The following is a 16967-nucleotide window of genomic DNA, read 5'->3' on the forward strand; positions in this document are numbered from 1 at the left end:
CCCTAAAGCATCCCCTGCTTTCTGGTCTGGTGGACTCTAAATGGACCATAATGTACTAAATGAACATCATGCTGGATTGAAGAAGACTTGAAACTAGAGATTGAAATAATAAACTCATGTTTACAATGTTTACTGAGATAATACATCAAGAGAGAAGTAGGACCATTTTCTCATAGACTTCTATACAACCAGAGAGGAGTCGCCCCCTGGTGGCCAGCAGAGAGAAGTAGGACCATTTTCTCATAGACTTCTATACAACCAGAGAGGAGTCGCCCCCTGGTGGCCAGCAGAGAGAAGTAGGACCATTTTCTCAAAGACTTCTATACAACCAGAGAGGAGTCGCCCCCTGGTGGCCAGCAGAGAGAATGACAGTTTAAGGCGCTTTACTTTCCAGACCTGGAGGTCACCACCTGGTAAATATCCTCTTTAATTAAGAACAACAACATCCTCACAAATAAACACTCTTACAGGCACAGTAACAACATAATATTTTATTGAGTGGATATTCAATTTTTGTGACAGTGAATACATAATCAAGTGGAATACACATGGGACTTTCTATTAATTAGAAGACGTTAAGAAAAATATTGGGTTAAAGAAAAGATTTAGATGTATTTTGGGTTATAATAACAAGCCTCCTTGTCTCGTCAACAAAGATGGTCCAGTCGGGCACAAAACAACGAACACAGCTTCAAACCCCGTCTTCCAGGCTGTTAATGACCGACGGAGACGAGGGCAACACACACACACACACACACACACACACACATACACGCACACACGCACGAAAAATGAGCAAAGGGAATAAAAAAGTGAGTCCACATATTTTCTATGAAAGTTTCCTGTGTTTGTGACCTCACAGGAGGAGGAACCGTCCTTTCACAACATGTGGCGGAGATCCTCAGAACGGCTACGTCGCCTCGTGGGGAAAATCCATTTAGATGAGACATATGTATATAAAAAAATGAAAAAGACAAAAAAATCTTGAGGAAAAATAGGGCGAAGATGTCAGGCAATTTCACGGCGCCCGTGGATAAAAATGGCTACTTTTTGCAGATCCCTCCGACGCTTCCTGCTCTCTGGCTCTACGCTGTGCTGCCGCTCGCCACGTCTGTGTTCGAGGCGGCGAAGGGGTTGATGGTGTTGGTCTCCATGGCTTGGTAGACCAGGAACAGGAAGGCGGCCACGACGGCCAGCAGGAAGAGCTTGATCCACAGAGACACGCTGCGGTACGCCGCTTTGGGCTGACCTGCAGGGGGCGCCGCAGACACGAGCCTGGAGGAGGAGGAGGACACCGCCGTGGAGAAGGGGGAGGCAGAGGGAGGCAGGCTGGCCACTCTGTTGGCGGTGCAGCTCTCTCTGTAGGAGGTGGAGGTGGTGGAGGAGGAGAGGGTCGTCTTGCTGGTTTTGGGAGAGAAGAGGCGGTTCTCGTCGTTCCACAGGTCGCTGTACTTCACCGGGCGGCGGGCCGCTCCTCTGATGGGCCGCCGACAGGTGGCGCTGGAGAGAGACAACGATTTTACATTATGTTTTCTGAGGAAGGGATGAGCAAATAACGGTTTACAGTTACATATGCACTGCTTTTATTGTTTTTACTTGCTGCCTTTGTTTTTATACTATTTATCCATTTTTTTAATCCTTAGATGTTACATTGATGGCATTCTGTGGACATCAAAAGAAGAATTTCATTGTCCAGAGAAACATGATTATTTACTGTGCATATGAAATTAAACCCTTTGAACGTTGTGTTACATCAACCTAAATCTCTCAGTACGCACTATATAGTGAGTTCACCATGTTGTAATACTGCCGAGTGTATAAAATAAAGTTCTTATAGTGGTTCTTAAGGGTGTGATGTGTTGTAGTGACCAGCAGTCGCCACCAGAGGTCAGTGTCTCTACAGTGGAACAGGGACATCCTTCATGTTTTAATGTGTTTGTGCACGTGTTATTTATTTTCTCTCGCTGTAGTTTATTGCTGCATTTTGATCCGGTTACGAGTGATTCTCATTCTAAAAATAGTTTTCTTGGTGGTCTCTCTAATTCTGGCCAGAGGAGCGACAGCTGGGTGAAAACATTATATTAATGTGATGATATTTTAGACGTCGGGTGCTTACCTGATGCCCGTTGGACTGTTGATGTCATTGGGGAACAGCTCCTTCAGGACTTCACTCTGCTCCACATTCGTGATTTGCTCGCTGGCGGCGATCTTCTCCACCTTAGAAGGACAGGAAGAGGGAAGGAGAACGTCATTCGCTGCAGCCAGCTGCAGGTGCACGTTGGGACCAGCAGAGGGAGCCCTGCACGTTATCGGACACCTCTCACCACGTGACCACTGAAATAAAAACAAGGCCCGCCGCCTTGTTAACGTGACTAAAGCCACCGCTGTGACATCATAATCGGCCGACGTGCTTTCAAATCAAAGTCCCGGGTACCAACCGACAACGTTGCTCAACAAATGCTCTACTTTTATGGGAACCAGTGGGGGAGGTGGTGTGGAGGGGGAGGGGCCACACAACATGTGTGAGGAGGCTGCTGGACCAACCGACAGCTGTTCATCAACGGCCTCGACAGCTGCACCAACACCAACCGAGTGGAGGAGGAGGAAGAAACAGCCCAACAGAAGTAGAGCCGTACCCACGCTACACGGGCGTCGGGGGTATGAGATCCGATGTGGTCCGTCACAGACCGGCTGGGCTCTGGTCTCTTAATGGGCGAGTCGCCACACCTGGGGCTAAAGGAGACCGGGTCGACCCTGCTGAGTAGAACGAGAGGGGAGGACAGTCTGGACGGCCTGGCAGCCGACTGTGGACGCTGTTGTGGGATTAAATTAGATTATTACATGTACATTCATAGTAAAGACACGTCATGAATAGTTTTCAATCCTACGCACCGGAGCTGCTGGTCTTACAGGATCGATACCTGGTTCAGGTTCCTGAGACACCAACACACAGGACAACGTTACCGCCCAACCGGTCTACTGTAGCCACATACCACCCCTACCGTGATCCCTCCCGCCTACCGTGATCCCTCTCGCCTACCGTGACCCCTCCAGCCTACCGTGACCCCTCCCGGTGAATAATGAAGCCGGTGAAGTCTGTTTCGGCTGAACGTGAAGCTTCCCGCGTTCACCGCCACCCTCACAACACACCATCATGCGTTCATCACCGGTGTGCCGTCACCAACATCGTGAACCAAAGTGACTTGTGTAAAACATAGAGAAGAGACTAGATCTCAAGAGACTAGATCTCTGAGGCGTCTGACCTCCAGCAGAGCCGTGTCCAGCAGGGCGGCCGGCTGCGGAGACGAATCCTTGCCGGGGTTAGGAAGACTCAACCGCAGATCTTCCACTTTGAGCTACACGTTCCAACGATAAGCAGACAATGGATTTTTTCCTCATGACAATGAACAAACAGCCTGGAGACCCAGAGCTACCTGAGCAGGTCTGGACGCGATGGTGGGAGGTTCAGCCCGAGCTGGACTGTCCCGTCTGTGATAGACCCTCTTATCAGACTCCAGCTGGATCTGACTGGTCAATACAGGCCTGAGAACCTCAGGCACTATCTGCTGGGACAGAAAAACAAACAACGGAGCCATCGACAGAGGACAGGAAGTAAGGACAAGTGGGACAGAAGAGATAGAAAAGCATGAGACAGAACTGAGGGACGAGGATGTAAAGATAAAAAGTGTGAAGTCATGTTTGTTAGGTCTGTCTGCAAGACCACAAGCTAACTACTTTTAAAACGCTGGTTTTCTGAATGGAGTCTGGTTCCAACAGTTGTGTGCAGATGTATGAGGATGAAGATGAGCGGGTGACAACGACCCGCCAACCAGAGCAGAGTGGAACTGGACACCAGTGGGTTCAACCAGTTACAGGGGAGGGATGATATTCACCATTCTACGGGACAACTTCCTGGACTTGCGCTTAACTTGCAGGACTTCCTCCTCCTCACCATCATCATCATCTTCCTCATCCATCAACTGCTCTCTCTAAACACAGACCAGCAGATAATGAGAATACTAGTGCTCGACTGACAGCCCATTTATCACAAAGTGCTATTTTATTTATTAGCTAGAAAGTCTACTTGGTCACTTGGTACAACTCACATCACCTTTGGAGTCCCGCAGGGCTCAAGTTTGGGTCCTATTCTATTTTCCATATACACAAAATGTTAAAAGGCACTTCTACCAAAAACTCTGGGGATAAAATGTGGTTTCTTTTACAGCAGGAGAGGGAAATCGAACTCCCTGACAGTCATTGCCGTCTGACTTCATGGGATTACACCGATGATGCCACCTAATTATAAATTACAGGGGACCACCACGTTGACTGTACCAAGAAAGAACGGGGGGTTCTTCAGCTCCTCCTCCACAGCTCATATCAGTTTATGGTGAGTTACTTATGCCCACAAGTTCCTGAAGGCATCAGCTCCAAGGGTGCATGTTCACAGCATGACCAGCAGGAGGAGCTGTTCAGTCACAACACTGCTGGATTTCCCCCCCGACAAAAGTTAAACACTGGTATTTCCCCAAAAGAGGCTGAAACACTTCACACTATTGTTAACATCTGGTTTAAAACATCTAGTTTACTGCGTTTACAATAATGTGGAGACTCAATATCTAAAATGAAAAGGACGAGGCAGCAACCGACGTCTTCAGTGTGAAGAAGCCCTGAAGCATCCGGCGTGTTCATGGCAGCAGCTAATCCACATCATGTGCTCCTGACATGCTAGAGCCCCGAGGATACCGACTCACGCTGAGCCGGGTGGGACCGCAATCCACATAAAAAAAAAAGAAAGTGCTTCCTTTGCCGGTGACACAGGAAACTGGTCTAATCAGGTCCAGCTGCCGGGAGTCCCATCCCCATCCCAGGGTTACTACACCTTCTCCAAAGTCAAATCCAAGACCTTTTCAGACCATGGCGTCTTACCGTCTGGTGCTGGCTGCTGCTGCTGTGGGTCCGGGTAGTGACGGCCGTCTTCCCTCGGCTCCTCACGGGTCTCTCCACCACCGGAGCCGGTTCGGGCTCAGGTTCAGGTTCCACAGCGGGTTCTGGTTCTGGTGCTGCCACCACATCTGAATAAAAACACAGCGTTACGTTGAGGGACACGTTGAGATGTTCGGCGTGTCATAGGATGAATGAGGGAACGCTGTTCTCACCGTCCTCCTTGTCGCTGTACAGGTCCGACTCAGAGTTGCCGTTGTGGTTGACCTGTATCTCCGTGACGACCAGCTTGGGCTGTGCAGGACCGTCGTCCAGCAGCCTCTGCAGCTTCTTCTCGTACAGCTTGCGGGTGGAGGCTGGGAGGACGGGCAGACGGGACAAACTCAACAAGAGATAAACCATCGACTCAGAACAAACTTTGAAAGAAAAAGTATTTCTCAGGGGGACTCATATTTGAATAACACAAGAATAAAAAAGCACGCTTTAACGCTACACTGGTTACAGAATATGAGCAATGAGCTGTGACGTCACTTTACAGGCCTACTGACGTGTGTTGTCACCATAACAACCACCACCATTTTACTTCATCCCAGTCACATGTCCGCTCTACTCCGTTCTACTTCCACGATCAACAACATTCCAGAGTGGCCGCGCGGCTTTTAGCAAACACATGTGAATTCCACCAGTGTGTAGCACCACCACACCAAACCCTCCGTGCGTGTGTGTGTGTATATGTGTGTGTGTATATGTGTGTGTGTGTGTGTGTGTGAGCGCTCACCCACGATGGGCCCGGCCTCAACGCCGTGCTTCAGCAGCTCGCTCTTCAGGCCGTCGTCGCTCAGCGTGGTGACGTCCATCTCGTCGGGCCGAACCTTGTCTGTTTTCCTGGTGGCTTTCTGTGGAGGGGTGGGGGGGTAGGCGGGTGGATAGAACAGCCGGGTTGGTAATGAGAAACTATCATGGATTTATTGTTTTCTGCCCCGAGGCGATGCAATCAGCCAGCCGACGGTTTAGTTTCTGGTGCTGCTCGGCCGGCCAGGGTTACAGGATGTTCTCAGGAGGAAAAGACCATATTTGGACTGCCTAGGAGCGACGGGTGGATCTGAAATTAGTGTGTTAGATGATACCAAAGGGTTATATTTTTATTTGCATATATTATTAAATTGAATTTATATATTTAATTTTACTGTGGATGTTTTTTCTGGATTGTTCTGTGTTTTTGCAGAACTGTTCTTTATTTTTATTGAACCGTTTTTGCTCTTATATTCTTGTTGAACAGCACTTTGATGGAAAGCACTTTACGAAGTGAAGCCGGAGAGGAAAAAGAAAGAGGGGGTCCCCTCTAAGCCGATTGCTGCAGGCGTCTCGCGACCGTAAACAGCAGGAAATTACTCTGTAATTCCTCCTCTCGGCTCTCAGCTGAAGGAGGCGTCGCCTCCACGTACATCAAATACACACAGAACACAAACCCTTCCACAAATTAACAAGGCATCAACTTTCGGTTGCCGAGACTGAAAACATAGTTTATTTGTGAGTAATCAGTAAACATTTCCACCCTCGACTCCTGGTATCGATCAGCGGAGCAGCTGTCGTCTTCACACGGATCCAGCTGCTCACCGGTTGTTTGCCGACCTGTCAATCAGCAGATAAGCCCCGCCCCCTAAAGCATCCCCTGCTTTCTAGTCTGTTGGACTGAATGGACCTTTCCTTCAGAATGGAGCCTCATTTACCTGAACCAGGTCCACGTGGACATCCAGACCGCCACTGTACGGATCGTTTTCTGTTGTTGCCAAGGTTACAAAGTAATTTGCTCATGAAAACAGGAAGTGGATCTAAAAATATTATTCCTGTCAGATCACAGTCCTGTACCAGGAAGCAGAACTTGTGGGGTTAGCCGGGTAACTGCAGGTGTTCTCACGATGGTTCACTTCTTATCAGGTAGATCGCCATGGTAACGGACGCTGCACACCTGACTTGGAGCAGGTTATGTATCGAGATAAGAGCTCAACTCGTAATAAAAAGCACCAACTACCGAACAATCAGAACTGGACGAGCTGAGATAATAATACACAAATAAGAAGATGGCTGTATAAGTTTTACATAATTGGTTTTAATCTGGTAAACATGTAAATAGTTGTGTTATACGCCTGTAGAATGCATGAAATCCTTATTCTGGACTACTGAGCCCAGCTGATCAGGCGAGGAGGACATTAAAAACACCAAACCAAAATAAAACTACTCGTTGTAATTCTCTGTCTGACCAGCAGCTTTCAAAAATGAACATCTGGGCCTCAAAGAAACTCCTTCATTCTGGCTGCAACTCAACGGAAAATGTGAGGAATGCCAAAGACGCTACGCTGCGCGGTGCGCCGCCGGCGAGGGGGGGAGTTTCACAGCACGCCATTAAAATGTGTAGAGTTGTCTCACTCCAGTCCGGGCCCTCGGCGGGGTTTAGATCTGGATCTGGAAGCGATCCAGGCTGTTTCATAACAACGAGAGCGCGGGACCAGAGAAGGAGGAACAAGGCCTCCATGTGATGCAGACCACACCCTGGCCCTGAAAGCCGGAGCTCAGTGGACTACCTCACTACAAAACCAGGTCAGACCTTCCTTCACACCTCTACAACTCTTCCAAAGTCAAATTCAAGCACTTTCCAAGCATTTCCAGGTGCATTTCCATGCTTTTCCAGCACCTTCCAGCTGTGGTAAACTCCCTATTTGTATCAATCCAATGGTCAGTATTCAGTCTACTTATTATGTCACTTGTTCATCACATTAAATGAGATGTTATTGTCCTCTAAACAACCAACATGATGTTTGGAGACAGCTTTTTACAGAAGGACCACAAATGAAAGGGAAACTAATTCCACTAACAGATCCACAGAAATATAATCACCAACTATTTTCATCATCTGTTCATCATCAAAAGTCATTTTTCATAAAGAAATGTCAGAAAATGCTGTTTTCAGTCCCTCAGATATGGAGATCTTCTTTTCTCTGTTCTATCATAGATGTCATCACATACAACACACATTTCAAGACCTTTATTCTAAATCCAAGCACTTTTCAAACCTTGACAACACCACACTAAAATGCAAGTGTGTTGGAGGATTTCCAGCACCTGTATCAACCCTGTACCCAGACTCCCTGCTGCTGCAGCAGCAGCAGCAGCAGCAGCAGCAGGAGGAGGAGGAGGAGGAGGCGGCATGCCAGGACCCGTGGCTGCTCGGCTGAGTAACAACGGAGTGGTGTGTGGTTCGCCGCTATTTCACTACACTAACTGTTTGCATTGTTGTCATACTTTTAACTTTAAATCTCCTAAAAATGTCAGCGACGCAGACGGGAGTTAAATTAAACTCCAAGCTCGAGACAGACGAGCGTTCGAGCCTTTTATAAAGTCGGCTCAGACTTCACAGAACTATTTGAAAAATGCCAGGAATTCATTTCTCTCGACCTCCACCTGCAGCCTGTAATCACTCGGACACGTGAACGCCGAGTCCCACGGGATAAACATCTACGCCAACCGATCACACATGCCATGCCGTCGCCTCGCTCACACGTGGGGGGCCTCCTCATTTCCTCAATGAGGAGGCCCAATGAGATAACAGGAGTACAAGCTGGAAGATCTTATACAGCAGGCTGTGATTCATAGAATCCTGAAATCAAACAGAGGAGCAAAGACCACTAATCCACATAGGTAATGCTCAAATATTTATTCGTATAAATATATATTTAAGGTGTAAAATGCTACGAGGCAGCTCAACATGCTTTTGCACAACTTCTGGGCTCTTCAGAAAGGAAGGATATAAGTGTTGATGACATCATGGCTCTGAGGTATGCAGGCGGGATTGTCATTCATAAAACGACAGAGACTAGACCTCCACACCCCCAAACACAAACCAGTTCCCTCCAACAGTAACTGGGCGTGGTCTCACTCCACGCAACAACAGGTAAAATCTGATTAAATCAGCCAATTATTCAAAGAGGCTGAATCAGGGATTATCTCAGGGAATATCTACGATGTGTATTCAGCCTCCGCATGGTGGCGTTTATTCTGAGTGAAGCGGGACATTCAGTTATCCCAGATTGTGTTAAAAAACACTCAATAATTTAGTTTTTTTATGACATGGTAGGATTGCTTCTGTCTGCTCCTTCTCAATGTTTTTGATTTCTGGCATCTGATTTATGTTTATTTCTTTTACAGTAAGTTGAATGCTTGAGATGAATAGATAAATAATGGAAAATAATTGGGGATAATTGTGAATATAACCATGACATCGCCTACCAGCTGCTAGCATGGGAGAGATGAAAAACAGCCCAATTAAAAATGTATTCAGGATTAAAAAATACCTGTATTTGTGCAGGGAGAGTTTATCATTTATCATGATGTCATTTAAATGATTTGATTGTTTTTGTTCAGTATAAACTGTGATTGCGGCATATTGGGGGGAGGGGGTGATAAAGTGACCCCCTAAAAAACACCACAAACCAGTTCACTCCAACAGTAACCGGGCGTGGTCTAACAACAGGTAAATCTGATTAAATCAGCGAATTATCAAAGAGACTCCATGAATGGATTCGTGCATCGTTTCAGAATATAAATATAACATGTTTAACATGGTATAGAAACCCAAAAACATGACTGTTTTAGGGTGGGACCCGAAAATAAAGACCTGGGTGGATGAAGGAAGCACGTGTTTTTATACTCAAATTAAGTTTTTAAAAAGTTTGAAGCAGCTGAAACTTTCATCTGTTATTACTTTAGTGACGTCATTTTCGTGCCTGAATATAAAAAATAAAGCATAAAACTACTTTTCTAGCCGAGTTATCCCAACTTCACCCCGGCGGCCATAGCGGACACTCACCCGGCCGGAGGAGCGGCTCCTGCTGGAGACGACGGGCGGCGGCAGCTCCTCGTCGCTGGAGAAGAGGTCCAGGGTCGCGGCCGGGACCTGGTTGTGGTTCTGCTGGGTCAGGTTCTTCAGGTAGAGCTGCACGTACACGTCCTTGGTCGGGTTGCCGCTCGGCAGCTCCACGTTGTGGGCCAGCAGCTCGGACTTCAGCTTGTCCTTGGTGAGCGTCGACGGGTCGTCCAGGTAGTCCGGCATGTCGGCGGCGGCGGCGGCGGGCGAAAGGAGCGAGGAACACGGGGCGCGGAGTCACCGTCGCCCGGGGAAGTTAGCTAGCTAACACCGGAGGAGGGGGGGGGAGAAAAGCGGGATAAACGGAGTAGGCTAGCGGCTAACCTAGCGCCTCTTACCGGAATCAACTCGCCAAACAAATATCAACTAAAAGCGGGAAGAAAAAGTAAAAGTAAAAGGAACGTAAACGAGCGTCGCTCCGCTTTGAATGGAGGAATAAAAAAGTGCTCCTTGTTGTCTGCTTTGGCTGATCACTGCTGCCACTCACGCGAGGGGGGCGTGACTTCCGGTGGGGCCCGCCTCCCATTGGTCGGCCGCCGCTGGAAGGTGCGTCCTCATTGGCGGAACAAACATGCAACTATTGAAAACGAACCGCACGTCACGAGTTTGTGACCCACAATCCAATCAGTTTAAATAGCACGTTATATTCATGGTTTATTATTGTAGGGATTTAGGATGATTAATGGGCTGTTCTCACTTTACATTTTAGTTTTTCTTTTACATCATATGTGAAAGAGATTTTTTTTAAATAAAATTATTATATTATGAAATTATATTCATGGATATATTTATTATGATATACGGTATGATTATTGTGGTGTTATCGCTTTAAATTTGATTTTACATTAAAGGTGGTATAAGTAAAGTTATTATAAAGCACGTTACATTCATGGATTTATGTATTATTATTATTATAAGGGTAAACAGTATTATTATGGTGTTATAGCTTTAAATGTTTTTCCTCGTACATTGTGTGAAACAAAGTGCTTATTTAAAAAAAAAAAAATTATTGAAAACAAAGAACCCAGTTTGCTTTGTGCATTACTTTTACAAATAAAACAGTAATGCATTTATTTCATCACAGGACACAAAATAAAGACACAAAAAAAAGGGGAAAAAAGGAGAAAAAAAACAAGCAGCATTTTCTTCCCTTTCCGCTTTGTCTCGAAACAATATTTTATTTGAACATGTACTTGCTTTTACATACTGGACCATTACAGAAACTCAAAGCGATGTTTTTGGGAGAGGGAAAAAAAACCAAAGCGCCTAATTTTTTTTTAGCACAAACCGTGCAAATTACATTAGTATCCTTGCAACTATGAACTGAAAACAAAAAAAGCCTTGGTTCAGCTCATGAAATATCTTGAATTTTGAAAGAATAATTAGCGTCATGTGGTTTTGGGGGTTCAAGGCTTTGAGCACGTTAAAACAAGTTTAAGCAGACAGACAGAACTGAGCTTATCAGAGAGAAAGCAGGCAGCGATGAGCCGACACTCACAGCTCTACCGCTTTACTCTACAGCCCATGCTGTCCACATGACTGCAGAAAAACTGTGTGTGTGTGTGTGTGTGTTCGTCTGTGATTGACAGGGCAGTCAGAGTATCCACATCAGGTCCTGGTGGATGGAGATGGTCTGGACGCTGCTCCTCGCTGGGGCCAGATAGAAACGCTGGAACACCCCTCCGCCCGTTTCCTTCCCGTCTCGTCTCTTCCGCTCATCCTTTTTTCCTAAACAGCACTGCTTCCCTCCTCATGCTTTGATCTCGGGGGGCGCGGTGTACAGCGGGTCGGGGTTCTCCGCCACCAGGTCCTCTGGAGGAGTCGGACGAGACGGGAGGCAGAATTAGAAAAATCACACTTGGATACGGAATCAAGCATCAGAGAACCCTTCCTGGTCTCCACCAGGGGTCAGAGGCCATCATGGTCCTCCCGGGGTCGTGGCTATCTGGCCTTTCTGATGTGCCGGTGAGAGCCAGGACCCAGGAGTCCAGATAGTGTTTAAATTAGAGTTAGTCATAGAAATACAATGTAATCTTAGTTAAAACAGTTATGAGGTACTTTAACATGCATCAATGAGGGGCGGGAGCTCAGAGGAGAGCTGCTTCTTGTCACAAGGGACAGTCGGTGGTGGTGGTTCGGGATCCGATCAGGATCCTCCTGGACGCCCTCCTCAACTAGCACGTAAGCCCCGCCCCCTAAAGCATCCCCTGCTTTCTGGTCTGTTGGACTCTAAATGGACCATAATGTACTAAATTAACATCATTCATCATCTGGACCATTTTCTCATAGACTTCTATACAACCAGAGAGGAGTCGCCCCCTGGTGGCCAGCAGAGAGAAGTAGGACCATTTTCTCATAGACTTCTATACAACCAGAGAGGAGTCGCCCCCTGGTGGCCAGCAGAGAGAAGTAGGACCATTTTCTCATAGACTTCTACACAACCAGAGAGGAGTCGCCCCCTGGTGGCCAGCAGGGAGAAGTAGGACCATTTTCTCATAGAGTTCTATACAACCAGAGGAGTCGCCCCCTGGTGGCCGGCAGAGGGAATGACATTGGTCTCACTGATCAGAAACAGAGGTAAATCATGGCACAATCCAAACGGGATTCCGTTGCCGTTGACTACCGTACAGATTTCTGGTGTGAGAAGGGGCGGGGCTTCATCTCTGCCAGACAGCTTGTTGTGGATCCGACTCCATGCACAGTAAATGACTTACCAGGAAGGACACACTTCCACAGGCCGTAGGTTTTGCCCACAGCCGTCTGCCACAGCCGGAGCGTGCCGTCCTCGGAGCCGCTGGCGTACAGCTCGCCATCCGGACTGAAGCGGACACAGTGGACCGGACCGAAGTGGCCCTTGTAGGACTCTGCAGACGGGAGAGGACCAGTAAGTATGTGACTCTCTCCTGACCCGAGTCATGACTGATTACATTAGGACTGACAGAGAGTCTCACCCAGCTCTTCCTTGGTGCCGTAGTCAAACTTGTAGAGTTTGAAGTCTTCTCCCCCGGCAACAAAGAAGTCTTTCTCCGGGTGGAGGGAGGCCGAGTTGATGGGAGCCGGGGCCTCCACCGTCTTGATCAGGTCCAAGCTGGAAAACATTAGCACGCATTCCAACATGTAGATCAATATCTCAGTCTTAAACCTGCAGTTAACCCTCTGCTTTTACACATTAATGTGACATTTTACATAAATGAATGCATAGAAAACTTTTTTCATAAGGGATCTTCTTCTCATGGATCAGATGGGAAAAACAGCTGGACACATTTAAAGAGACGCTAAGAAGACCTTTATTCCTTATTGTTTCCATTAACTTGTGATATTTGTCTTAATGTGTGAAACTGATGGTCTTGAATAGAGATTTTCCTGGTTAAATAAATATATTTACTGCACTTTGCTGAATGGATCAAATCTTTGGGAATTTGATTCAAAACCAAGTCGACTGAATAAATAATAATAATAATAATACATATAATTTGTAACATTAAAAGCAACTTCACGACTCCACCGAGTTGAAAACTGGAGGCTCCCATTATGGAGTGCGTGCTGTTTGAGTCCCGGGTGTGTGCGGTGGGAGAGCGGCGTCGTTACCTCAGAGCGTTGTAGAAGGCCACCGTCTTGCCGTACGTGATGACCAGGATCTCGCCGTCGGGCATGTACTCCATGCTGCTCACCGAGGCGTCGAACTTCAGCGTCTTCACCTCCTCCATGGAGCTCCGGTCCCACAGCCTGCACACACCCATCATGAATCACAGTGGACTGCATGGAAGTGCAGCCGGTGACACAAACAAAGCCGGGCGTCTCCACTGACCGTACGGTTTTGTCGTCTGCGGCGGAGAGGATCTGCTTGTCGTCGTTGCACCAGAGGGCTTTCTTTATGGCCGAGGTGTGACCGGCGATCTCCTGAGGAGCTGCAGGACGAGAGAACGCCAACGTCAGGGGAGACCAAGGATCAGGGTCGGACTGGGAGGAGTCTATTCTCCACAGTATGTGTATCATATCTATGACTCGCTACAGGATCCGTCTCAAACCAGAGGTCTTCAACTTTTCAGGCCAAGGACCCCCAAGGCCTTCAGAGACCCAGTGGAGGGACCCCGAGGCCTACAGAGACCCGGTGGAGGGACCCCCGAGGCTCCAGAGACCCGGGGGAGGGACCCCCTGCAGTCACTCTGCAGACCCTCTAGGGGTCCTGGACCCCCCCCCCCCTGAACTCTGAGGTTGAACATCTCTGGTTTAAACTCCACAGGTTGCTTACCTGCTTCAGGGCTGCTGAGATCGTAGATACGAATCAGTTTGTCGTTTCCTGCAGTCAGCAGGAAGTTGCTGTCCTGAGAGGAGAGAGACAGATAACCGTTGACCTTTAACCCCGAGGACGTGTTTGACAGTTACAGGTTCATTTATGTGACTATGCTCAGAGGAAAAATGCCCCTTTGCTTAAAAACTACCCGGTGAGTTGCCGGTTAACGGGCAACAGAAGTTTCATAAAACCCAAATAAAACCACACACATGCTGAACAGAAACCATCATTGCTGTTTGAGTGGTTGTTGCATGCAGACGGATCACCGACCTGAGTGAAGTTGACGGACTTGACGATGTGTTTGTGGGCCAGCGTGAGGACCTCGTCTCCGCTCACCGCGTCCCACACCTTCCTGCAAACACACCAGACCATCGCCAACGGTTACCAATTCATTATATTTATCCGTCCCGTACAGACCGGACCGGAGCGGACCGGACCCCCCCTCACTCACGCTGTGAAGTCGGCCGCGGCGGTGGCTGCCTTGGTGGCGTCCGTGTTCAGAGTGGCTCCCCAGACAGCACCTTTGTGACCCAGAAACGTTCCGATCCAGTCCCCTGTGTCTCCCTGGCGCAACATGGGCTTACCATCTAACAGAAGGGGGGCAGAAAGGTCAACCAAAACCTGTAGACCACCACAAGGCCACTACAGGTGTCCCTTATACACAGGGTATCAGGGCTCCTTCTCCAAAGTCACATTCAAGCACTTTCCAAACATTTCCAGGTGCATTTCCATGCTTTTCCAGCACCTTCCAGCTGTGGTAAACTCCATATATCAATCCAATGGTCAGTATTCAGTCTACTTATTCTGTCACTTGTTCATCACATTAAATGAGATGTTATTGTCCTCTAAACAACCAACATGATGTTTGGAGACAGCTTTTTACAGAAGGACCACAAATGAAAGGAAAACTAATTCCACTAACAGATCCACAGAAATATAATCACCAACTATTTTCATCATCTGTTCATCATCAAAAGTCATTTTTCATAAAGAAATGTCAGAAAATGCTGTTTTCAGTCCCTCAGATATGGAGATCTTCTTTTCTCTGTTCTATCATAGATGTCATCACATACAACACACATTTCAAGACCTTTATTCTAAATCCAAGCACTTGAAAACCTTGAAAACACCACACTAGAATGCAAGTGTTTTCAAGGGTTTCCAGCACCCGTACGAACCCTGAGGTGTCCCATATGGTCTGAGTTAGCTTCCAGGGAGTCTTCCGAACACATTTTAATTCATTTTTTATATTTAACAACATTATTCGGGGTCTCACGTCACGGCCGGTCTCACCTTTGCAGGCGCTGATGAGGAAGTACCCGAAGGGGGTGATTCCGCTGAAGGCCAGGTCCACCACGGGCCGGGTGTGACCTGAGCAGGTGAGGGGGGTCTGCCTCATCGCCATGGTCCCTCCAGGCGGGGGGGGGTCGGGGTCGGGGGTCGCGCTGTCGGGGAGGAGGAGACCGGGCGTAACGCTAGCGGGGCTAGCTCGTTAGCTCACGGGGGCTAAGCTAGCCGGCTAAGAGGCGCTAACAGACTAGCTCTAGTATTGTAACTGGTTTGTTTCCGTTAGCACGCCGTTAGCTGCCGGTTGTTCTGCGGCCGTGGGTGAGTGAGAGTCTCCGGGGTTTGTCACACTGAACGGCGGGTCTCCCTCCCAGCGAAGGAATGGCTATCGTGCTAATAGCTACAACATTGCAACTAACTAGCAACGTGCGACGCGGCGTAGCTAGCGCAGAGATGATATAGCCGGCTGTTCCGCCAGCCACAACAAAGATAATGCTTCCGGTGTGGCGCTTTCACAATAAAGGCGTCACATAGTCAACCTGACTACTGAGGACTGGAAAAAGCAGAATATCCAATGTTAGATTTAGATCAGATTTTATATATTTTATTCAAACATGTCAAAATGAATACAGAAAATAAAATATTACACATTATACATTATTTTGACGAAATGAAGTGGGAAGAATTATACTTATTTAATCCCACCCCTTCTCCATAATTCATATCCTCTGTCATACATATATTGTATGTTAAATACATAAATAAATTATACATTATAATATAAATTGCCACATGAATACAACCATATAAGTCAGAACACATTAAGCCACCTGCACCCCCGACTACAGCTGTTTATTTCAGGTATAATTTCAAAATATATATATCTTTTTTTAAAGTATGTTTTGTTTTCAAACAAGCCTGGAGACAGTTATACATGTGGTTGTTAGGCAAATAGATCATATATTTACTACACTTTGCAGCGTGTAAGTCGATGCTTTTGCTTAAGATTCTAAATTATAAAAAACAATTTGCTTCTGAAGACATCATTTAATTTCAACAATCCTGTGGCAAAGCCATTAATGATAACGTGAATGCTAGTGTTTGTGGGATTTATGACTCTTCAGAATCTTCCCCCAAGTGCCCTTTTTACACAGTAATACAAATAAATGTAATTATAGTTCATATGTTTCCCATGTCTGTTATTAATGTAAACTTTAAACTGTGTGAATGAAATCAACTGATTTTTGTATTTTATTTTGAAGGCTGGACAACTTCTTCTGCGCGTGCTTCGTGGCAGGATAAACGCTTCTCCGGCGGACGGCTGCCCCCTGCAGGACATGAACGGACACACAGGACACTCCTGTTTTTAAAACGTGTAGCTGTTTTCAAGGATACTATAAAATGACACTGACAACAAAATGCATGATGAATATGGATTATTTTGGATCAGGCAGCGTTTTTCACGATACAGTATTGTTTTTGTCACAAATATCTCAAGAATAACATTTAAATATTAAATTA

At 47.0% G+C, this 16967-nt stretch overlaps 2 protein-coding genes across 2 annotated transcripts; both read right to left on the minus strand.

Moving 5' to 3' along the window:
* Positions 1 to 476: 476 nt before the first annotated feature.
* Positions 477 to 10351, minus strand: tmpoa (thymopoietin a). Its single transcript, XM_084039384.1, has 6 exons — positions 9809 to 10351; positions 5723 to 5840; positions 5160 to 5300; positions 4930 to 5075; positions 2117 to 2217; positions 477 to 1500 (listed from the first exon to the last, which is right to left on the minus strand). Exons 1-6 carry the CDS (start codon positions 10049 to 10051, stop codon positions 1086 to 1088), a joined length of 1164 nt encoding a protein of 387 aa, XP_083895510.1. The 5' UTR covers positions 10052 to 10351; the 3' UTR covers positions 477 to 1085.
* Positions 10352 to 10893: 542 nt separating this feature from the next.
* strap (serine/threonine kinase receptor associated protein) lies at positions 10894 to 15920 on the minus strand. Its single transcript, XM_084038741.1, has 9 exons — positions 15453 to 15920; positions 14611 to 14746; positions 14430 to 14511; positions 14118 to 14190; positions 13674 to 13773; positions 13454 to 13591; positions 12817 to 12953; positions 12580 to 12729; positions 10894 to 11677 (listed from the first exon to the last, which is right to left on the minus strand). The coding sequence occupies exons 1-9, from the start codon at positions 15562 to 15564 to the stop codon at positions 11616 to 11618; spliced, it is 990 nt and encodes a 329-aa protein (XP_083894867.1). The 5' UTR covers positions 15565 to 15920; the 3' UTR covers positions 10894 to 11615.
* Between the last annotated feature and the right edge of the window lie 1047 nt (positions 15921 to 16967).

Source organism: Eutrigla gurnardus, assembly GCF_963514095.1.
Source record: "Eutrigla gurnardus genome assembly, chromosome: 21".
Lineage (NCBI taxonomy): Eukaryota > Metazoa > Chordata > Actinopteri > Perciformes > Triglidae > Eutrigla > Eutrigla gurnardus.

Bases quoted from the DNA above. Each gene is read 5' to 3' on its own strand.
- tmpoa (XM_084039384.1), bottom strand. From the start codon at position 10,051: ATGCCGGACTACCTGGACGACCCGTCGACGCTCACCAAGGACAAGCTG. The intron at 5,841-9,808 runs GTGAGTGTCCGC...ACCCCTCCACAG, and splicing joins GGAGCCGCTCCTCCGGCCGG to AAAGCCACCAGGAAAACAGA. The intron at 2,218-4,929 runs GTAAGACGCCAT...TGTCCTTCTAAG, and splicing joins GCAGCAGCCAGCACCAGACG to GTGGAGAAGATCGCCGCCAG.
- strap (XM_084038741.1), bottom strand. From the start codon at position 15,564: ATGGCGATGAGGCAGACCCCCCTCACCTGCTCAGGTCACACCCGGCCC. The intron at 14,747-15,452 runs GTGAGACCGGCC...CCCTTCTGTTAG, and splicing joins CCTCATCAGCGCCTGCAAAG to ATGGTAAGCCCATGTTGCGC. The intron at 14,512-14,610 runs GTGAGTGAGGGG...GTGTGTTTGCAG, and splicing joins GCCGCGGCCGACTTCACAGC to GAAGGTGTGGGACGCGGTGA.